We start from the raw sequence: 24,468 nt of genomic DNA, 5'->3' as shown, positions 1-24,468 counted from the left end.
GTACAAATTGCTATATATTTTCATGCAAACTTAAACTCATAAATTAAATAATTAAACTAATTATCTTTACTTTACTTATGTATGCATTTTGAAACGGTTTTTTGTCCCTACCTAGTGTATGTAATGTATTTGATTGAGTTAAATGTGTTTTTAGTCTCTTAACTTTAAGTAAAAATTGGAATTAATCCTTCTTCGCAATTTTGGACTAATTTAACCCCTCATATTTAAAATTGTATGAATTTAGTGTAGAAACGAAAAGTTTAGTGTTGTCGGACTGAAAAAGACACACATAATTCATTATACATTCTAGCTCATTAAGACTTAACAATGTTTGAGTCAAAATAAAAGAAATTGCTTATTTGTTATACATTTAAAAAATAAATAAATAAAGCTACTTAAAATTAAAGACCAGTGAAATTTTAGTATAAATAGGAGAATCATACGAGAGTTTAAACCTATATTATTATTTATTATTAATAATAATAAGTAATAATAATAATTAATATTACTATTTATTATTATTAATGATCATCATTATTATCATTATTGTTAATTATTATAAGTATTAAATGTGAATGTATTATTTAATGAGATTATAATTAAATTAAACATATGTCCTTAATTAGAATAATATAAATTATTATATGTTTTTACATAAACTTCACATGCAAACTTAAACTCATAAATTAAATAACTAAACTAATTTTCTTTACTTAATTTATGTATGTATTTTGAAATCCTTTTTTGTCGTACTTAGTGTAGGTAATGTATTTGATTAAGTTAAATGTGTTTTTGGTCTCTTATCTTTAAGTAAAAATTGGAATTAGTTTTTTTTTGCAACTTTGGACTAATTTAGTCCCTTATATTTAAAACTGTGTGAATTTAATTTTTTTAACCAAATTTTGTTAAATTTATTTGAGGTTTTAAAGGCGCTAGTCAACTAACATTGAAGAAAAAACGTGTTAAACAGGATAAACAACTCAAATGATCGTAAAGTATATTTGAAAGATTAAATAAACTTAATAAAATTTGGTTAAAATAACTAAGTTCACACATTTTCAAAGTTGAAATACTAAATTAGATCAGAATTAAAAAAAAAAAAAAAAGACTAATTCTAATTTTTACTAAAATTTTCCTTCTTTGTAACTCTTAAATCCATCAAAATGAATATTTACATACGGCAAATCATTCATTCCTTATCTAAGAGAATGTTTTATAAATAATCATTTTATTGTAATTTAATAGTTTTTAAAATGTAAATATCACCTTTAACGGCACTAAATTTCATTTTTAATGTAAAGATAAGATAGTTTGCAACTACTTAAATAAAAAAGAAAATACAATATGATTTAAAAAAAAAAAAAGTTAGGGTTAAAAACCAAGTGCACCCACCAATGGCATTACCAATCATTAAAAACCAAGTGTCTCAACACTTTTCTTTCTCTCCCTTCACTCTTTCTTTTATGCCTTCCCTCTACCAAATTTAAGTGCAATCAAACCAAACATAATGTCCTGTTTTTGGAGCAGAGTTAATTAAGTGCAATCAAACCAAACATAATTCAAGTAATAATAATAATAATAAATATATATTATTTTATTTTTCTTTGTTGATAAAGACTGAATCACAATATTGTTCTTCTCTTACGAAATGCAGCAGTTAATCACGTGGTGATGTCCAATTGGGCCACTCTTCCATAGCGTACGCGCTTGCTTATTGTCACAAACATAATAAGATTATGTAATGATGAGTGATGAAAAGATGATATATTCTAACCCTAATCCTCTGGAAAACTTAAACATAATAGAATTTTGTAACCTTTTAAATTTGATTTATTGGATCATTTCAGAGTTATGAAATGGGACCAGGCATTGCATTATTATGCAACAAAATGAGGACATCCTGGTACAACACACGTCAAAGGGAAAAAAATTAAAATCAGATAAGCCCAAAAATTAAAACGGATCACTGTAACGGGACTAGTTTAGTGTCACCATCAAAACCTAGCTCCATGCCGAAACAGTTAGCTTGTGGGCCTTCTAAATATGCATCCAATGTTCTCCTGTTCGTATTATCCTTTGACGTCCCCAAAACGCACACAACAAAATTCCATGCCAATTTTTAAATTATATAATTTTCATGCATTATCTATATTTGTGCCCCAAGTACAACTCATATGCATTCATCTTAATGCTTTCACCTGTTAAACAAAATTATGGAGTTTTCTAACTTTTACTTCCATATACTGTAATTAGTTAACCAAACAAAACCGTTCCATATTCTCCTCATTCTAATTAAATTCTTAAAAATTCCATAACCATCATTATTACAAACTTTACCACAAATTGACCCCTCTCACTCTCATTCTGTCTGCTCTCACTCACTCATATTATTTAAATCCAAACAATGATTAATTACTCCAAAACCTTTTCGTAACCCAACCGCACCTGTTACGAGTTTCAGATCCCGAATGCATTAAAACCCTTACCACGTGGCACCACTGCATTGGGTCATGGAAATCAATGGTCCAGATCTTCCAGAGGACCAGGCAGGCTAGTTCATCGTACGGCAGGGAAGAGAGAACCGCTCAAACCTCAGTGGAAACGACTTCGTACTCTGCCACCGAGGTCTGTGTCCGTGGAACAGTGTGAGTGAAGAGAGAGATATAATATAAACCCACAGCGCGCACCATTCTCCACTGTCCAAGGAGATCAAGCACCAAAGCCAAGACCCTTCTCTCTCTCTCTCTATATCTCTCTCTCTCTCTCTCTCTTTCTCTTTCTCTCACTTTTGTTGTTGTTGTTGCGGTTTGGTTATTCCATCAGTGAATGTTAATCTGAGTGCGGTTCGGGTTTTCATTTATGGATCCGGGTGGGATGATGAACGAGGGTTCCTTTGGGAATAATGGGAGCGGCAATACGGCGCCGTATAGCTTGGCGGAGATCTGGCAGTTTCCGCAAGCGATTAATGGCGGCGGAGGATTGGGTCTCCGGAGCCCGCAGTTCGAACATGGGCCGGGGCAGTTTGGGGATTTGCCTCCAAGACCCAACAATGGGCTTGGGACAAGTAACACCAGAAAGCGGCGAGACTCAGAGGACGATTCCGCTAAGACCGTGTCCACCAGCAATGCCGTGGTACATATTCGCTCACTCGGCGTTTGTTATTTTGTTTTGTTTACTTGAATTGATTGAGGATGTGGTTAAGGGTTGTTTGGATTGCGCAGAATGAGGGTGATGGAAAACGTGTTAAAGCAACGGCAAATGGTGATGGTAATGGTAAAGGTGAAGGAGAAGTCAGTTCAGGAAAGCCTGCGGAGCAAAGCGCAAAACCTCCTTTGGAACCTCCCAAGCAAGATTACATTCACGTCCGAGCCAGAAGGGGTCAAGCCACTGATAGCCACAGTCTTGCAGAACGAGTAAATTTCTGTTCTTTTGTTTGTTTTCTTAATGGGTTGTTCTGTTAAAAATGTAAAATGAAGATATGGTAGTATGGCTTTGCCTTTTTTATGTTAATTTAAAGGGGAAATTGAGTTTAAGGTGTGATCGGATGAAGTAAAGTTCTTGATTGTGATTTCTAATTGGGACTTTGGTGGATGCTGCACAGGCTCGAAGGGAAAAGATCAGTGAAAGGATGAAAATTCTTCAGGATTTGGTCCCTGGTTGTGATAAGGTATTGTTTTTGTATTGGTCTAGTTTTGTTGCACGAATGTGTATGCATAATTAAAAAAAAAAAAGGTTTATGGGTTAGAAAAGAACAATGTTATCTTTTGGATGTTTATATGTGCACGTCTCTGTCAAGATGACCATATTGATAACACAATGGAAAACTATTCGTGATTATTGGTATGGTTATGAATTTATAATTCATGGAAAGTGTGAATTGACATACGTTCTCTGATTTAGGTTATCGGGAAAGCGTTGGTCCTTGATGAAATAATTAATTATATCCAATCTCTTCAGCGCCAAGTTGAGGTAGATATCATTGCTTTTTATTATTTTCTTATTTTTGCTCAATTAAAATCTTTCTTAAATTTGTTTATGTCTGTTTTGAAACTGATTTCGAGGATTTTTTTATGTTACTGGATGGATGTCACAGTTTTTGTCAATGAAGCTTGAAGCAGTGAATTCGAGACTGAACTCCGGTATTGAAGCCTTTCCTCCTAAGGATGTAAGTCTTAAACACTTTGGTTTTTTATATCGAATTTCTGAATGTTAAATTCTTCTTTTTGACAATACATCTGTGCAATTCCTGTTGCTATGTTTCTAGGATTGCTGTTAGGGTTTAACTATCTCTCTTATAGATACTGATTGTGTCTTAAGAGTTTGTTTTATTTGCAAACTTGTTTATTGGGTACTTGGGAAATTTTTTGGGTGGAGTGTTAGTAGAATTCAGTTTTTCATCGTTGTTGAAAGATCTTGAGTATTAAAAGCCATGAATTTTGATTCCAGTTTGGTCAGCATGCATTTGATCCCGCGGGCATGCCGTTCGGTTCACAAGCTCCAAGAGAGTATAGCAGAGGATCTTCACCTGAATGGTTACATATGCAGGTAGGAGGAGGTTTTGAAAGAACAACGTAGTGTATGAGATGCCATGGTAATAAATACAGAAAGCAGAGGTATTTGGTCCTTGATTAGCTCCCAGAAAACAACCATGATAGACTGAAGAAGCAAGTCCAATGGGCACCTCATTCCCATTTTCTACACTAGGCATGGAGCTGTTACTGTGTTTCACAGGACTGCTTCAGTTTTTATTTAAGCATCTCCATATGTTTGGTGTGTTGGAAAATGAATTCATTTACTCAATATGTAGTATAGTGGACTTTTTAGGCTTTGTATTCTGTACTCAACATAGCCCTTAAAATGATCATTCTTCTTGTAAAAGAATGCTGCTTCATCTTAATACATGATGCTTACATATTGTGTAATAGTCTCAATAATGTTTGCAAAGCAATGTTGAATAAAGTAACCTAGTCACTTTTGTTTCTGACTTTTTTTAGTCTGTTTAGTGCAGAAGATCTTAAAAGACTTTAAACACTTTAATCTATTCTAAGGTGAAGGTCAGGATGGGGGACCTAATAGGGAAAATAATTGTTCAGTTGTTAGATTTGGTTATGTTACGATTGCAACAGAAGTTGCACCATTGATGTCAGAGAAGGATATGCCCAAGGAGAGATTGGGATAGGGAAAAAAGAAGAAAAAAGTAAAATTAGAACACTTCATTTAATAACTATTAAGTCTAACAGTACTACTTTTTATTTTTTCAATAAAACCCTAATCTAATATTAGATTCCTAGCAGGAGTTGATGTAGCAACTCGTTATTTTCAACACATTATTAAATGTTACAAAATCACGAGTGGAATTCATAATTAAGAAACCCACCGTCTGATTTTATATTTGATAAAGTAAATCAGATGAAATATTATTTGAATGAAGGGATTTAGAGAGATAAAACCTTTTTATGGCATATGGTTATAGACTCTCTTGATGGAAAATCTCACAATTTTAAAAATGACATTTTTACAAGATTATAAGTGTTGTTTTACCATTTTGTTTAAGAAGTATGCCAAGAATGTCATGTGAGAACCAATTTATGAAGAGAATATGGTCTTGTTAAGGTGGATTGTACGTGCTCATTGGGATATCATACATGTTGGTAACACGCTTCAATTTAGCAAACTCGAATGAATGGATTTTCAACATTATGATTTACTATCTTTCTACATTGTACATGATGCACATTTTTATGGTATAATGACAAATAAGGGCTTAAGAGTTACATGTAGAGCCGTCAAAATGGGTCACAACCCGCGAGTTAACCTGGTCCGTCACGGGTTCGGGCCGGGTTGGGTTTGAAAAATACAACCCACTTATATGCGGGTCAGATTTCAACCCGGCTCATTTAGACCNGGCTCATGCGGGTTGAACNCGTGGTGAGCCGGGTTGGCCCACCAACCCACCTACCTAATTTTATATTTTTAATTTATTATTTTATTCATGAAATCCCAAAAAATTAAGTATTTTATTCACTCACTGTATATACCAAAACAGTAACATCTGCTCTCACAAATCACTCTCACGGTACTTGCTCTCATTTGACGGTGCTCTCACCCTCACTTCACTGAAATTCTTCAAGGAGCAGGTAAAACACCCTTCATTTTTTCTTTTCTTTTCTCCACATTTTTGTTTTCTCACTTCTCTTTCTTTTTTTTTTCAAAAACCCTATAATGACAAAAATAGGGGTTTGTGAATTTGTTTTTTGTTCTGGGGGATTTGAAGACATGAAATGATTTTTTCATGTTCTGACATGCTTGTATCAGATTTTGTTCATTTTATTTAAATAATTTGAGTATACATTATTTGAACAAGATCTTTTTGATATCTTTGAATTTGGAAAATTATGTTACAGATTAAAATATTAATTTTTTGTTAATGTTGTTGAGTACTGGTTCTCTTTTTTTTGACTAATATTTTTTTATTAATTGTCGGAATTGTTCTAATATTAGAAAAATCTTTATTAGTGAATTTGGAGACAACAAGGGTCAAGGGTTACAACAAAAACAAAAAATGATGAATATAAGAAACTTATTTATATGTTTTTTGCGTTTGTTTTTGAATGACATTTGGATTATATTGTACTTTTTATTATTATTTTGAATTGTCTTTAACATAATTTTTTGGGAGTGAAAATTGTTTAAATTTAAATTACAGAAAGTTTGTATTTTTCTTATTTTAAAAAAAATGTAATTAAATGGGCTAGTGAGCTAACCCGTTTATCCACCAACTTGTGGTGGGTCGGGCCGGATTCAAGTTTTTCTGACTCGCTAATAAATGAGTCGGGTTGGGTTGGCTCACTAAGTGACCAACCCGTGGTGGGTCAGGCCGGGTTGAGCCGGATTACCCGTTTTGACAGCTCTAGTTACATGTGAATCAAGTTGTGATGTCACCGTATAGGTGATTTCTTCATATAGGTGACTTCATCTTTACATGTGAAAAATTATTCATAAACACAAAAAAGTACATTAACACCTAATATACACTAAGAGAGAAAACAAAAATAATAAATTTGTAGATTATATGATGTAATAAAAAGAGAGAAATAGAAAGAAAATTAAATATATAATAGATGTAGATAAAATTAACGTGTCCATATTTTATTACTCTTTTACTTCTACTTGTGGGTAGTGAACATACTACATTACCTCTAAACAAAGCAATACTATGGAAATGGTTTTGTAAAGTACATATTAGAATTTTGTTACACAAATTTTCTATTGGGAATGACTAATAATCCTCTATTGTAATTCCTTTGTTATGTCATTCAAGCTTGTCAAGAGAAGGATAAAAGAATTTTTAACATTATAAAATATGTTAGGTTATTTAGCTTCTGTTAATTTTTATTTTTATTTTTTTGACTTCTACTTGGGTTTCTTACTCTTCCATATTTTCACTAAAAATGTATTATTTGCTCTATGTATATCTTAAATTTCATATATTGTTTATAACAACTTTGGATATAAATGGGTTTCAAGTGTCTTCTCATATTTATATATATATATATATATATATAGAGAGAGAGAGTATTAAATCTAGAAAAGTTTGTGTGCAAAATATGAGAGTAAAAATATTGGTTATATTTTCTTTCTATATTGTGATGAAAAAAAAATTGTATCAAATAAGGAATGTTGTTTTCAAGTGGTTCAAGAATAATTACGATCAATTCAAATAATTACGATAAATTCTTTGTATGATCCCTAAATATTATCACTTGTTTATTTCACTAAGTATAATTAAGGTTTGTGGAAAAAAAGAATTATCATTTGTTTTATTTTTTAAGAAAATAATGGTTCAAAACATGTTTTGAACATAAAGTAATAAATAAAACATTAGTGAATTATATATGATCAAGACATTAATAGTGATCTTATTCTAAGAGAGTAAAACACAACTTAATACATTCTAAGTATTTGTATCTAAGTATGTCTAATATACATGGTATGTGACTATTATTAGGTGGCTTGACTAATTATCTATTAGTCTACCTTCAAGACCATCCTGAACTCACAAACGTAATAAATTATATTATAAATAACATTCATAAAGGTACATTCTCATTAATTACACATTTAATACTGTTGATATGAAGGCCATAATGTCTTTTCCAAATACAATTCTATCTTACAAAAGACAAAAGATAAGTACTGAGAAGAAAAATAACAAATATTAATATTTTTTGTCTCAATTAGGTCTCAATTTTTGAAAATTTGATGTAATTTGGTCATTTCCTTTAGCAATGTACCAACAACATTAAATATGTGTCATGTGCCCGTTTTTGGCTTTTATTGTTTTCTTTATCTTTTATTTTTTCTACCTTTTATTTAATTTTTTAAAAAATTGTCCACATGTCAAGTCAGCGTCGTGCCACATGGCACTATCAATGTGATGTGAAAGTCACAATATTATGTGTCAATGTTAGTATCAAATGGCATTGTCTTGTATTCAATTCAGTCCCAATATTTATTATTTTTATTCATATCAGTTTCAATTTTTTTTTAAATATTAAAGTTCATGTCTTTATGTTCATCGCTCCTAAGAGCAACCTTTATTGTTTAGGTTTTTCTATTTTACAGCTATAATTGTTTCTGTTAGGGATTATTTGAGATCCCCCTCACCTGAACCTTATATATAAAAGGGACTTCCGGTATTTTCAAGTTGTAAGAACAGATACACAAGAATAATGAAATAGTTTTGAGTTCTGTTTTCTCTTACCTTTGTCCTGGTGCTTTTCTTCTCTTCTCGTTTCGTTCCGGTGGTCGTTCTCCTCCTTGCTCTGTCGGCGTGCCTCCATGGAAAGCTCTCGAGTTCTGCTTCTCGCACACGACTCACACTCCTCAATCTCACCTAACATCTTACGCCACGAAGCTTCTCGAGGAAGTGTTTCTTTTGCGTCTTGGGTTAAGAGGCCTTTGGGCCTATGTCACATATTTTGGGCTGGTTTTAATATGGCATCAGAGAAGGTCCAGAACCTGTTCTGCCTCTGTTTCCGCTGCATTCTTGGTTAATATTTTCTTGGTGTTCTTTTATTGTTTATTGCTTCTGCCACTACATCTATGGATCAAGTCAACAACCCTTCCAGTCCTTATTACCTCCACCCGGGAGAAAACCCAGGTATTTCGCTTATCTCACAGATTCTTGATGAATCAAATTATACTTCTTAGAGCTGAAGTATGAGAAGGGCATTACTATCCAAGAACAAACTGAAGTTTATAGATGGAGAGATCAAGAAATCACAAAGAGAGGATCCTCTTTATGATCCTTGGGAAAGAAATAACATGAGGGTGTTGTCTTGGATTATCAAGACTCTCTCGGTTCAAATAGCAGAAAGCGTTGTTTATGTTGAAGACGCTCAAGAATTATGGGAAGAGTTAAAAGAGAGATTTTCAAAAGGAGATCATTTTAAATTCTCAGATTTGCTACAAGAAATACATTCCATCAAGCAAGGAGAAAGAAGCGTGAATCAGTATTTCACTGATTTGAAAATACTATGGGAGGAGTTGGAATTTCTAAGACCCATTCCACGTTGTAGCTACAAAATTCCTTGTAGTTGTGATCTATCTAAAGCTTCCCACAAATACAGGGAAATAGAACATGTAATATGTTTCCTAAAAGGCCTAAACGACTGTTATAACACTGTTAGGACACAAATTCTATTGATGGAGCCTCTACCAAATATTAATCACATCTTTTCCCTCATCATACAACAAGTAAGGCAGGAGAAACATGATTCTGGGCATACTGGTCAAACTGAAATCAAGATTCTTGCCAACAATACTGACACATAAAGCAACTGGAAGAGTGATCAAAATTGGAAAGGCCATGGGCGTGGCTTTCCTAGTCGCGGCCAAGGAAGGGGGAAAGGAAGAAATCTTAGTCAAGGAAAACAATGTTCTTATTGTCATAAAATGAATCATACTATTGACGAATATTATTCAAAACATGGATATCCTCCATGGTACAAAAAGGGCGACAGCAATGGGCAAAACAATACAGGACAGAATGAGTGGGGATCCACAAATGCCAACACTGCTTCTACAGAATCACAGAATAATTAGCAAAACAACATCAACACCATTCAAAGCTCCCTCTCCCCAGAACAGAAGAAAAAAATACTGGAAATGCTTGACAAGACAAAAAAATCTTCACATAACATCAGTCAAATGCATAAAGATATCACAGAAGATAAACAAGGTATGTTTTCATGGATCATGGACACAAGAGCCATAGATCACGTAACTCATAACAAAGATTTATTCACAACTTTTAATAAAATCAAACCTATATCTGTTAGATTGCCAAATAACTCTACTGTCACAGCCCATTATGCTGGAACCGTGCAATTCTCTCATAATTTCATTATTTTCAATGTTTTATACATACCAGAATTTACTTTCAACTTAATATCTGTCCAATCTTTGACTAAAGACATAAACTGCACACTAACTTTCTCTTCTGAGTTGTGTGAAATCCAGGACAGAACCACATTGAAGATGATTTAATGTGCTAAGGTGTACAAAGGACTCTACTACTTGCAATTTATTGGAAAGAACCTGAAATCTAGCTTTGTTTTCTCTTATGAACATGTAAAAATAAATTTGTGGCACTATAGGCTAGGCCATCCAGGACATAAAGTTGTTGAAAGAATATGCAAAAAGTTTCCTTATGTTCAAACTGATTCAAATAGTGCTTATGATATTTGTCATTATGCAAAGCAACACAAATTGCCATTCTCTAAACATAATTTCTTGTCTGCTAATTGTTTTAATGTTATACACTGTGATATTTGGGGTCCTATCTCCATCCCTTCTGTACATGGGCACAAATATTTTCTTACTATTTTTTATAATTGTAGTAGGCACATTTGGGGTTTTCTTATGCACAATAAGGGCCAAACCAGAGAACTTTTACAGTCTTTTATCTTGAAAATCAAAACCCAATTTAATAAGACTGTCAAAATAATCAGAACCGACAATGGCCCAGAATTTAAATGTCCCAACATTTATAATATACATGGCATAGAACATCAAACCAGCTGTGTAGAAACTCCACAACAAAATTCTGTTGTGGAGCAAAAACACCAACACATATTGAATGTTACTAGTAGTTTGGTTTTTCAATCTAATATTCCTTATGCCTATTGGTCGTATGCTCTATCTCACGTCATATACTTAATAAATAGATTGCCTTCGCCGATTATTAAGGATAGAACTCCTTATGATGTTTTGAACTGTGATTCCCCGACTTATCTCAATCTAAGGGTTTTTGGGTGCTTATGCTTTGCCTCCACTTTGAAAAATAACAGAAGCAAACTTGATTCTAGGGCTAGAAAAGGGATTTTCCTAGGATATAAAAATGGAGTAAAATGATACATTATCCTTGATATTAACACTAGGGAAATTTTTATCAGTAGGAATGTGATATTTTATGATGATATTTTTCCCTATAAAAGTAAACAAGGAAATAATGGTAACTGCAATGAAAATGAGGAATGTATATCTTTTTTGTCTAATTTTCCTTGCAGACAGAGAGAGTCTCAGACCGGCAGTGAAAGAGATTATCAAAATCTCACTGACAGTGATGTTGACAGTACTGAAAGTTCAAAATTTGTTGAGGAGGAACAAAGAAATAACCAGAGGAGATCAAACAGGGTGAAAAGAGTCCCTGAATACTTGAAAGACTATGTACAAACTAGTCAGTCACCTACTACATCTCTATGTCTCAAAAATGAGTTGAGAACTCCTTACCCTATTAATAGTATCTTATCTTATGAGTCCTTATCTAACAAGCAATTAAGATACACTCTTGCTATAAATGTTGCAAAAGAGCCTAATTCTTATGTAGAGGCTAGAAGGAGTCCTAAATGGACTGATGTAATGAAGAAAGAGATTAAAGCTCTGCAAGACAATGGCACGTGGTTTTTGACTAAGCTTCTGACTGGAAAGAAGTCTATTGGCTGTAAGTGGGTTTATAAGATAAAACACAAAGCTGATGGTACTATGGAGAAGTATAAGGCCCGATTGGTTGCCAAAGGGTATACCCAACAAGAGGGTATAGACTTTTTGGACACATTTTCTCCTGTTGCTAAACTCACCACTGTAGGGTCCTACTCGCTCTTGCTGCCTCAAAGAAATGGTTTTTACATCAACTTGATGTTGATAACGCTTTCCTACATGGAGACCTAAAAGAAGATGTTTACATGAATCCTCCACCTGGTTTAGACATTGATACTAAAGGGCAAGTTTGTAAGCTCACTAAATCCCTATACGGCCTAAAACAGGCCAGTAGACAGTGGTTTGAGAAATTGTCTAGTTTCCTTATATCAGTAGATTATGTCCACCCAAATCTGACCACTCCTTATTTGTTAAGAAGACTTCCACCAATTTTACTGCTTTACTTGTATATGTTGATGACATTGTATTAGCAAGGAATTCCATGAGTGAGATCACTCATATAAAGGCTCTCCTACATCACCAATTTCAAATAAAAGATCTTGGAGAACTCAAATACTTTCTAGGTTTTGAAGTTGTTAGATCTAAGAAAGGGATACATCTTTATCAAAGGAAGTATGCCCTGGATATTTTAGAAGAAACAGGAATGTTGGGAAGCAAACCTAGTTCTACACCTTTTCTAAGCAACAACAATTTCTTGTACAAAACAAAGAACTATATGGATGATCCCAGCGTCTACCGCAGATTAATAGGGAAGCTCTTCTATCTCACTAATACTAGACCGAATTTATGCTTTACTATTAATCTCTTAAGTAAGTTTATGCAAGAGCCCACTAAATTTCACTATCAGGCTTTGCAGCATGTTCTCATGTATATCAAGTCAAGTTCCTTTGAAGGACTTTTCTTTCCAGCTAATTCAAGCATTCAAATAAAGGGTTTCAGTGACTCCGACTGGGCCACTTGTCCTAATACACGAAGGTCCACTACTAGGTACTGTGTTTTTCTAGGAACATCTATTGTTGCATGGAGGTCAAAGAAACATAGCATTATTTCTAGGTCATCCACAGAAGTAGAGTATCGCGCCTTAGCTGCTACCGTGTGTGAGATGCAGTCACTTCATTATATTCTCCAAGATCTCTAGGTTCAACCCGACGCAGGTGTTGTTCTCTATTGCGATAATAACTCTGCAAGACATATCGCCCACAATCAGAGCTTCCATGAACGCACTAAACACATAGAGTTGGATTGCCATGTGGTACGAGAAAAGATCCAAGCTAAGTTCTTATGCCTTTTACCCATTCGATCAGAGGAACAGTTCGTCGATGTCTTCACCAAGTTCCCTCATCGCACACGCTTCAGATCTATCATCCCCAAGCTTAGATTAGTGAACATCCACCATCCAGCTTGAGAGGAGGCTATTAAAGTTCATGTCTTTATGTTCGTCGCTCCTAAGAACAACCTTTATTGTTTAGGTTTTTCTGTTTTACAGCTATTATTGTTTCTGTTAGGGATTATTTGAGATCCCCCTCACCGGAACCCTATATATAAAAGGGACTTCCAGTATTTTCAAGTTGTAAGAACAGATACACAAGAATAATGAAATAGTTTTGAGTTTTGTTTTCTCTTACCTCTGTTCGGGTGCTTTTCTTCTCTTCTCGTTTCGTTCCGCTCTGTTTCGGTGGTCGTTCTCTTCCTTGCTCTGTCGGCGTACCTCCATGGAAAGCTCTCGAGTTTTGCTTCTCGCACACGACTCACACTCCTCAATCTCACCTAACATCTGACGCCACGAAGCTTCTCGAAGAAGTGTTTCTTTTGTGTCTTGGGTTAAGAGGCCTTTGGGCCTATGTCACATATTTTGGACCGGTATTAATATAAAATAAAGTAATTTTTTCTCTAAATTGAGATTAGATTTATTTTTTAAATAAATGATATAATGATATTTTTATTAAATATTTCTCAAATATTTATTAAATATTTGTTATTTTATTCACACACGTTAATAAAAATATTTTTAACAAGATTATACTTAAGAGGTGGTTTGAAAATAATTCTAGAAGTATTTAATAAAAATATTAGTATATGATTTATATAAAAATTAAATTTAGTCTCAATTTTAGAAAAAAACAATACTGTTTATTTTAAAAAGTTGAGACTGAATTAAATCAAAATAACAAATATATTGACTGAATTAAATATAAGAATATAACATTTGGAATTGATATAGACATGTGACATTATCACTGTGATTGTGACGTGGTACGACGCCAACTTAACACGTGAACAAATTAAAAAAAATTATGCAAAGAAAAACTTCTAGTAATGACACTATGAATAAAAAGAATCAATTGAATATAATACAATAAGAGTTAATGTTGACAATTTGACACGTAACACAGTCACTTTCATTCATAATTTATAAAAATTAAAAAAAAGTTAAAAAAAAAATTCTAACACTAATACCACGAATACAAGGATTAAATTTAATATAAGAAAATAAAACTTGGTGTTAATAATAAGATGTGACATTATCACTTGGGAAAGTTGCATGACACTAACTTAACAAGTAGACAATTTAAAAATTAAGAAAAAATTTAAAACAAAAAGAAAAAAAAAAAACTGTGTGACATATTTTAAACATTGTTGATACAATTCTAACTAAATGATCAAATTACATCAATTTTTTAAAATTGAGACAAAAGAAATTTAGGAAACCAATTTGAAATATCTTGACGAAAATTAGGAAGACATGTTTAAATCAAATAAATTAAGAATTAGAAAAATAGATAAATAAATATTAATATACTAGTTATTATATATATCCTTAAAAAAGTATTAAGATTGATATATAAATAGAAATTTGATAATATATAAAGAATTGATCAATAATAATTTTTCTGAAAAAAAAAAGCTATTGTTATGAGTCAATTTAATTAGTATATATGTATATATAATTATGTCCTGTACACTAATATATTAATTATATTAATATTTATAAATAATATTGATGGAATAAAATTATTTATGATGTTATTAATTCTAATAATATATATATATATATATATATTTAAATTATGTATGTTATAAGTGTTAAATAAATCATATTTATTTGTAAGATGTATTATTAGAGAAGTGCTTTGTTTGGGCCTGATATTTGGGCGTGGTTGAAGAAGTTGGGCCAGTCCCATTTATTATTTGGGTGAAGCCTGAGTAATATGTAGCAGGAGGAATTAGGGTTTATAAGGGCGAAGATCTAGTTGGTGTCGGAAGAGCGAGCAGGACAGCCACAGCAGCGGTGAAGGTAAACGGCGGCGTCGTAGTTGCCGTAGAAGACAATCACTATGGTCCACGTGTCCTTTTACAGGAACTGTGAGTAGATGGATGAACTCTCCCTTACAACGTCGTTTTGTGATGTTGGACAAGCGTAACAACAACATTGATCTATTTTGTTTTGTGTGTATGTGGCAGATGGAAAGACGTTCAAGAAGCCGCGTCGTCCGTACGAGAAGGAGCGTCTGGACGCGGAGCTGAAGCTGGTGGGGGAGTACGGGCTGCGGTGCAAGAGGGAGCTGTGGAGGGTGCAGTACGCCCTCAGCCGCATCCGCAACAACGCGCGTAACCTCCTCACTCTGGACGAGAAAAACCCGCGCCGGATCTTTGAGGGCGAGGCTCTCCTCCGCCGCATGTTTCGCTACGGTCTCCTCGACGAGACCCAGAACAAACTTGATTACGTCCTTGCACTCACTGTCGAGAACTTCCTCGAGCGCCGCCTCCAGACCCTCGTCTTCAAGTCCGGCATGGCCAAGTCTATCCACCATGCTAGGGTTCTCATCAAGCAGAGACACATCAGGTCCTTTTCAATTTCCGATTCCCCTCTTGTTATCGTTTTCTCATGATTGTGTTTTTCATGTTCATTATCACTAATTGTGTAGTGAAATATCATGCGTATAATGAAAAAATGCAATGATCTTGATTAGTTATATATATAGATATAATTTTTTACTTTCTTATTCCCGGAGAGTTTTCCATGGAAATGTTTGTCAATTAGGTTATATTTGGATGCATCAAATTACTATAGAACAAGGAAATTATTAATCGAATGAATTCCCTTTCTTTGGTGGATTAAAATGAGCTTAATTTGCCCAAGAAATTTAATTCACTGTACCTCCTTTTTGGGGTAATATAATGCAAATGGATTTCATAATTGAAGATGAAATAGGGTTAACTTATTTTTTTAATAAGCCAAAAACAACCTGTGAATACATTGTGGGCTTGTATCAAGTGTTACAAAATGCTCTGTTTTGCGAGAATTGAGTGTTAATGTATGAGCTTTATATTTCTATTTTGACTTTTGTCGTTACATTGCATTGTTTGGAGAATGAGGTTTATATTGTGACATTTGGGATGAGGCAGGGTTGGTAGGCAAGTTGTGAACATCCCATCTTTCTTGGTGAGGGTTGACTCACAGAAGCACATTGACTTTTCACTTACAAGTCCCCTTGGTGGAGGACGCCCTGGAAGAGTGAAGAGAAGGAACCAAAAGGCTGCTGCTAAGAAGGCCGCTGGCGGAGATGGAGATGAGGAAGATGAGGATTAGCCTATTCATTTTCTCTTTCTCTATTGCCTTTACACTTTCTGCAATTATCATTTTCATCCTAGCTTCCTTGTTTCGGATTTTTCTTCACATATTATTCTTTTCATCTTAAATATCAAGATTTTGTTTACTTCTATTTACGCATATAGTAAATTTAAAGTAATTATTTTATTGAATTTTCTTTATTAAACTTAACTACTTTATCATTATTATTATATGTTTTATTAATATTATTCATCTCCATTTTATTTGTCTCTTATTTCTTTCTCTTTCACTTAAGAATAAATATGTTTATTAAATTTTTTTTCACACTACTTTATCGTAAAAAAATATTGTAGAAATTAAACTTCCTAAAAAAAGTAAGAATTCCTTCTTACAATCTATTATTAAAATTCAATAGTTTTGAAATAAAATTATTTTCTTAAAGCAACAAAAAACATATAATCCATATATTAATTAACAACCAAAATTAAATAGAAAAAAGAAAAATTATTATTTACCATGACAAGCACACTAAATCAATTTCCAATTTAGTAATGATTCTCCAATTTAAATGGTAAACTCCTTGAACAAAACATTATTTACAAAGTTTTGTTTTTTTAAATAAAATTGAAGTACTTGGAAATATTATTTCGAAATTTACTATAGTATTTAGCAATTGAATAAACCCTATTTGGAAGTTAAAAATTGAGTTCGTGCACTAAAGATTAAAGTTTGTCTGTAAATCAAATTTTACCTACTCAAAGTATCTCACAAGAAATTATGATAACTCATTGCATGTAATATTATACTAAGTAGCAATGCAATAATCTTCACTGATTTCTTCCTTTTATATGATTTGAATATTAATGAAGTATGCTTATCTCCACATTAATGGCTATTTAGCTCAATATACATTATACCTAAATCAACTCAATTCCCATCTAGATAATTACTATTCACATAATCATATATAATATATTCCTTAACATTTTTTTTTTTCACTTCAAAAAGCAGTTAAAATTGTATAGTAAAATATTTATAAACATGTTTGTAATATCATAAATGAAAATTAAAAATTTACACTAATTATCCTTTTTAAGTATAAGACAATTTTAAAGTAAATTTATTTTATTTTTCCCAAATTTGGAAGACTTCAACTATGAAATTGAATCTAGTGAACAATCTTTATTTAATGAAATTAATTAAATACTAGTACTATTACAATGTCACTTCTGGTTCACTAAAGTACGCATCCAAAATAAAGTACATATACACTGTCACTTTTAACTAATTACATAATAATATTGCTCTTAACGATACAACTAAATTTGTTTAAAGGTTACAAACAACTATGAAAGAGATAATTTCTATATAAACTCTTTTTTTTACTCTAAACTAACTTCACACAATAAAGATTCAAAGAAAGATATCTCTTTCTTAAAGTTGTCTAGAAAAGAAACATTTCGTCTAAGCATTTTTTTTTTTTTTATTCTTTCGCAATCAGCATAATTAATGTAAAATGTATAAGAAATTAGTCTTTTCTTCTAAATAGAACGACATCTATTTGTAGACATCCATGTTTTTTAATTATCCTACCAAAATTTCAAAATATATTTTGTCATTTTCTTTCATACTATAAGTATTTTTAAAATTTTTCACATTTCTCAAAAAATAAAATTATTCAAAATATCTAAAGCTTACCCTCTTTAATTGTGAATTAAAAGAAAACTACACTACAAAATATAAGTCTAAATAAAATGCCATTTAAAAACATAATTCTAATAAAATTAGCTTTCATATAAGTTTAAATAAAATTTCAATCAAAAGCATAAATTAAAAGTTCAGTTTCTGTATAACATCAGTGTAAATAAAAATAAAACATAAATATAGAAATATACAATAAATTAGATTGCGTAACATCTCGTAAATTTATACTATTAATTGAACCATTATAAATAAAGTATTAAGCAAATCTCCTAATATGAAATACACACAAATATATTCATACCATGTAGTTACAATTCTTTTCATCTTTAAAATTTAAAAAAATATGCATAAGTCACTTAAACTTTTATATCATATAACAAAATCAAATATATATTCTATATTATTTATCTATGTATATCACTTCAAAACATAGAATTTCAAATACAATTTTTCGCCTACTAACTAAAATCACCTCCACCTATAATATCATCTATTCACACCACAAAATCGATCATTACAAAAGAATATACAAATGCAAACAATAAAAGAGGGTAAGGTAGTAATAACTTAAGCATACATAAAAGTTTATGGCATAAAGATCTATAACAATAATCTAATAATCAAATTAACCAACATAACAATTCACACATCATAACACAATTTCTCATCCATATTCATATACATAATATAGAGTCGATTATCTAGATTAATATATCCACTCAGACTCTAAAAGCTATGTTTTGTTATGTAAAATGAGATCTATAGTGTTACAATTTCAGTAATGATACATGGTCTTTCTCTCTTTCATGACAAAGTGAGTTTATTTATAGTCTAAAAGAAATAAAGTTCACGACTCCAAAACCAATTATAGGAATCTTCTTCACTTTTCACTAACTAGACTCCTTCCTATATACAAGTTTGAAAATCTATAAGAGTATTAGGATAAGTTTCAAATAGTGTCCATAGTAAATGCATAAAACTAAACTTCATCCATCCGCTTGAATTATATGACCATATAATTCAAACAACATTTAATCCATATATAACATTCCTGAAACATGATAACACCTCATTGAATCATTCAAATCCACCACATGCATAACCTCCTCATCAAATCACATATCCACAAAACCTTCATTCTCACAAGTATTCCTTAAATTTCAAGATATAACAAAAACCACAAATCAGCGCAAAGCAATCCACCAACACATCAAATAGAAAAGTTCTTCACAAAAGAGAAACTTAAAATGGAACAATTGTAAGAGACAAACTTTTCTAACTATAAACCTCAAATTAAAGATCCAACCATCAAAACCATGAATCATATGTCTATGACCACTGTTAAAATTCCAGCTCGATTCGATGTTAACAAAACATTGATCCAAAATTTTTTGAGATGACTCAGAACAGGAAAACATAACTCACACAACGAGAAAACTTCTCTACCAAAATCAATTTTAGCACTCACTCAACGAGCTATTTGCTCGTCCAATGAGTCTGTGTAACGTAGAAACTCAAATTTTGCATTTTGATAGTGTTCAGCATAAACCAAAACCCCCCTCACATGTTTCAACCCAACTACTAACATGCGAAAAATAATTAAAATCACCAATTTTAGTTGTAACAAGCCAAAATCACAAATTTTACAACATAGGATTCCAACGTTTCTAATATCCATACCAGTGAGTATCCATTACTAAAAAAAAGTTTAAATTAAAATTTATTTATATTTTATTAGATTAAATTTAATTTATATTTAATTTAATTTATGGGTTAAATATGTTTTTTGTAAGGGCCTTAGAAAAATAAATAAGTCATTGGGCTTAATTGGGTAGTCTGACCCATTTCACTTAGAGCATGGCCTTAGGGGGGAAAAGGAAAACTCCTTTGCTCATTTCTGATTTCATTCCACAGAAAACCCTTTTCTCTCTAAGTGCCAAACCCTAACTCTACTCCACCTTCTCTCTTCTTTTTCAGAAATTTGAACCGTACAAAATTTCATTTAGTGCCTTCAAATTGTTCCTGGCGTCGAGGGCTTCCNTTNGAACCCACCATCNCACTGTTTCATCGAGTAAGTAAATNTTTCCCCTTTCTTATCACTGTTTTTGACCTAAGTCGCACCATTTTCTGATTCCATGAGCTCTATGTGATCTTGTCTTCCATTCTTCGTTATTTCAACTCAAAAAGCTAAAGTCTATCACCTAATTGGTGATTTGTAGGTCTCTCGATGCCCTAATTGCTAGGAATACTTTAGAAGCGTTGAGTGAGCTTATTGTTGCTTGTTTCCAGGTAAGGGGAGCCAATTGTATACCTTGATTTAACTGTATAATATGTTGGTGTGTTAAGTTCTGGAATGTGCAAATTGTGTGCTTGCATATTATATTGTCCTGTTTTGTGTAATTGGTGCTTGAACTGTTAAATTGATGTATATGGGTTATGATGGTTATAATCTATTCTTTTTGAAATTGACATGATAATTTGTTGAGTGTGATTGAGTGTGATGGGTTATGAAATGAAAAGTAAGAAAGATTAGAATATGGAAAAGGAAAGGAGATGCAAAGGAGAGTATCTCTGTAGATAAAAGAGGTGGGAAGGCAATACAAATAGTTCGTGCTCTTAACTCTGTGAGGTATATAAAAATAAATAAGTAAATAAATATAATGATGCAGGGAAGTATTACAGGATAGAAGAAATAATGTTCGGTGAATGAGTTTTATTGGGAAATGATTCACGTGTGAATCATGCTAGGATATTGTACTTATGTAATATACTATATTAATATATAATATATTAAAATGGCAGGTGACGTAAGTTTATTTATTCTATGTACTTATGCATGAATGATATATATATATATATATATATATATATATATATATATATATATATATATATATGTGTGTGTGTTATAATGTGGGGTGTGTTTGTGTCAGGGGTTCCACGTGAGGGACTCACCTTGGGAAGGTGTGAGAAGAAAGTTTTTTTTTTTGTTTTGGATTGAAGAATACGTGAGAAAATGAAATGCAGAGAAGGATATTTTCTTTAGTCTTGGTTTGGTATTTTTTTTATATATATTGGGCAAATAATTAAGGGTGGGTCCGTGAGCTAAGAGGGAGTTTATGGTTTGTGTATAGGTTCCTTTCATTTCACTAGTAATTTTTGTTTTAAGTGTGTTAGTTTAAATGTATATCCTGGTTGGTAGGGGGTTCATTGTCTTTACATTAGTTTCAATGTAAAATAAAATGAGTGTATTTGTAACATGAAAAGCATATATGTTTGGATGTCTTGACAGGTATGAGTGAATTAATCAGTTTACTTGAGCCTATGGTAAATGGAAGTTATTGACGCTGTTGTGATTTAATTAAATGGAAGTTAATTACAATGATATTATTTTCATTTTGGAGAGATTGGAGTAATGCATATGTTTGGAAGTGTGAATTGTGGTTCAAAAGTATGTGAATTGGGAAAGACTGAAACATGATTTCATGGTTGCTTATAGTAGTTTCAAATGTAGAATCTCTTGGTGAGATTCTTAGTGTTTTAAAATGAAAGTAGGGGCTCAGCCTTGAGAGTCATTCTGACGCTTCAATGGTCAATCAAACTCACTTAGAGAGGTTGAAGCATGTGGTGAGAAGTAGCAGGAGGTCCTTAGTCTTGGGGGCTCCCAGTATGCCTCAAGGCGCGGAACAGACTAACCTCGTGAGTGTGGCAGGGTGGGGAACCCAAGTTTCATAAGTCACCACGGGTGCAAGACTCGCCATAGCCCGACTATCATTTTAAAGTCCGGACGAGTCAAGTCTAGAATATAATATGCTTAGGTTGTGTTTCCTAACTGTTTTATTTTCAATTCATTCTTATATGATCACATGCTTAATCTGTTATATGTATTTGTTTATATAATTAGCTCACCCTTGCTTGTTTGTGTTTGTGTTTGTTGCCTGCTTTTTCTTTTGCGATGATCATCCACTTGGATGTGAGCAGAGGAGAATGAGGCCTCAGTGGAGAATGTCCTGGAGGGGAGTGAGGAAGCAACTTCTTAGTCTTTCTAGGAATTCCATAGTTTTCTCATGCATCTGAACAATTTCAGTTCTTGTATTTCGAAGTACTTTAGTATTCCACGTTTTTTTTAATTTCCTCTACATTCCGGATTAATGTAATCCTTAATTTTAATTTCTTAGAACCTTATCTGCCATTTTATTATTCCAACTGCTTTCTATTATCATCCACGTTGACGTCTTAATTTTTATACCCGCAATGAAGTATAAAACTGGGATGTCACATTTTTTATCTTTTAACTTTCAGTGAAAATTTGAATTAACTTATCTTTGAAACTTTTGTTCAATTTAGTCCGCAACTTTAGAAATGTATTAATTTAATCCTTTTAACCAAATTTTGTTAAATTCACTTGACATTTCAAACATATTTTATGATAACATTTGAGTTATTTACATTGTTTGATACATTTTTTTATTCAATGTTAGTTGAAAAACACGTTTAAAATATCAAATGAACTTAATAAAAATTGGTTAAAAAGATTAAATTCATGTAGTTCTAAAGATGAGAGACTAAATTAGTCCAAAGTTTCGAAGATGAACTAATTTCAATTTTTCCTTAAAGATAAAAAACCAAAAACGTATTTAACTCTTCAATTATAGTATATTTTATATTTTTTATAATTTTATTTATATTTTATTTTAAAAATTTATAAATTTTTTTTTGAAATTTATGTGAATATTCACCGTATACCTAAAGATTTGTGAATAATTTTTTAGTGGATAATTATAAAGTAGATAATGAATTGAATTTTTTTTTCTTGCGAATCAAGTACCAAATATCTATTATCAGTGTCTAACCCGATGTCTCCCTAGTTCAGATACACAAAAGAATTTCTTTACTGGTGGTGCAAACGAAAATATAGAGGTGTAGAAAAAAGAAACCTTCTCTTTTTAGCCTACTAGTTTTTATTTTTTATTTTTTATTTTTTTATTTCATTGTATAGAAATAGACACTTTCTTTTTGTACCTCATAAGTTTGGCAATACTAATTTTACCTTTCTTTGATACACTCAGGCAATGAATGTGTTTGAGCTTTTTATTGCGGTGGTAGTTGTAGGTGGCTGGTGGTGGTTGGCCTTGTAAATGCTTTTTCAACGACTCTCTTTGGTTTTTGTTTTTCACTTGTGGATTGGACAATTCAAAACCTTCAAAATTAATTTTTATTTTATAATTTAGAATTCAAATTGTATTATATCTTTTAAATACATTCTGAATTATTTAAAATGTAATTTTAAATTCATAAATATAAATAATATATTTCAGATCCAACCATCCAAAATATATATAAATTTTGAAAATAAATTTCAGTAGATTATCTAATCTAGAAACTTTCTGGAATACCAAATCTGAAATACACATACATAGTAGCAAAAATGGAAAAGGTTCAAAAAACCAACCTTTTCAAGTTTTCTCTGCTGAGCACAGACTAAACCCATCTTCATAACCCTAATACCATGACATAAATAAAATCAGGTTTTTTAAATCAAAACTATGCTCTGATTATTTTGAAATATCATTGAAGTAAATTTTTATCTTTTTTTTTTTCAATAAAGTCTTCTTTATACACATACTAAACCTTTGATAATATATTAAAAAAAAAATAATCAATTAACATAGTGTAGCTAAAATATATTTATGAGACATCTCGGCCTAATTTGATTATGGGTTTGAACATGAAATCACTATTATTAAAGATGTCATCTTATTTTAAACTGGACCAACCACGACTATAGCAAAAATACATTAAAATCTTAAATTATATATATTTTGGTGTCTATTGAAAGGATGATGAGAAAGAAGAAGGAAGCATCGTTTCTTGCCTTCTTAAATTAGAGGTACTACTTGATCCAAATAGACCTAGCAAAATAGCGTTGGATAAGTAAAATAATATTCAACCACCCTCCATCTTTGAATTTTTAAACCTTCAAGGAACGGGTCACGGAACCTTGGAAAACCATATGAAAACTCGTCTTTGAAATATCGTGTCTTATGAAATTGTCAAGGGTAATAAATTTTAAAATATCCCAAAATATTTAATTAAACTAAGTTAAATATCAGGAATATAATAATTTTATATTATTATTTAGTGAATTTTGTAATGGTGCGAAGGGGAATTTAGCAGACCCCGAGAGA

General features: G+C 32.0%; 2 protein-coding genes across 2 annotated transcripts; both read left to right on the top strand.

Moving 5' to 3' along the window:
• The first annotated feature begins 2,673 nt into the window (after positions 1-2,673).
• On the top strand, positions 2,674-4,984 carry LOC106767163 (transcription factor BHLH089). The gene is made up of 6 exons (XM_014652002.2): positions 2,674-3,132; positions 3,222-3,413; positions 3,602-3,667; positions 3,901-3,969; positions 4,094-4,165; positions 4,447-4,984. The coding sequence occupies exons 1-6, from the start codon at positions 2,860-2,862 to the stop codon at positions 4,573-4,575; spliced, it is 801 nt and encodes a 266-aa protein (XP_014507488.1). The 5' UTR covers positions 2,674-2,859; the 3' UTR covers positions 4,576-4,984.
• A 10,222-nt stretch (positions 4,985-15,206) lies between these two features.
• On the top strand, positions 15,207-16,727 carry LOC106766928 (40S ribosomal protein S9-2-like). The gene is made up of 3 exons (XM_014651719.2): positions 15,207-15,366; positions 15,466-15,847; positions 16,411-16,727. The coding sequence occupies exons 1-3, from the start codon at positions 15,339-15,341 to the stop codon at positions 16,592-16,594; spliced, it is 594 nt and encodes a 197-aa protein (XP_014507205.1). The 5' UTR covers positions 15,207-15,338; the 3' UTR covers positions 16,595-16,727.
• The last annotated feature ends 7,741 nt before the right edge of the window (positions 16,728-24,468 follow it).

Source organism: Vigna radiata, chromosome 7, assembly GCF_000741045.1.
Source record: "Vigna radiata var. radiata cultivar VC1973A chromosome 7, Vradiata_ver6, whole genome shotgun sequence".
Classification (NCBI taxonomy): Eukaryota; Viridiplantae; Streptophyta; class Magnoliopsida; order Fabales; family Fabaceae; genus Vigna; species Vigna radiata.
This window is presented reverse-complemented; position numbering and strand designations above follow the sequence as displayed.

What these genes read in the sequence shown, in the direction of transcription:
- LOC106767163 (XM_014652002.2), top strand. Translation starts at nt 2,860, where the DNA reads ATGGATCCGGGTGGGATGATGAACGAGGGTTCCTTTGGGAATAATGGG. An exon ending in CTCTTCAGCGCCAAGTTGAG is followed by an intron (nt 3,970 to 4,093) that starts GTAGATATCATT and finishes TGGATGTCACAG; the next exon opens with TTTTTGTCAATGAAGCTTGA. An exon ending in AAGCCTTTCCTCCTAAGGAT is followed by an intron (nt 4,166 to 4,446) that starts GTAAGTCTTAAA and finishes TTTTGATTCCAG; the next exon opens with TTTGGTCAGCATGCATTTGA.
- LOC106766928 (XM_014651719.2), top strand. Translation starts at nt 15,339, where the DNA reads ATGGTCCACGTGTCCTTTTACAGGAACT. An exon ending in CGTGTCCTTTTACAGGAACT is followed by an intron (nt 15,367 to 15,465) that starts GTGAGTAGATGG and finishes TGTATGTGGCAG; the next exon opens with ATGGAAAGACGTTCAAGAAG. An exon ending in ATCAAGCAGAGACACATCAG is followed by an intron (nt 15,848 to 16,410) that starts GTCCTTTTCAAT and finishes GGGATGAGGCAG; the next exon opens with GGTTGGTAGGCAAGTTGTGA.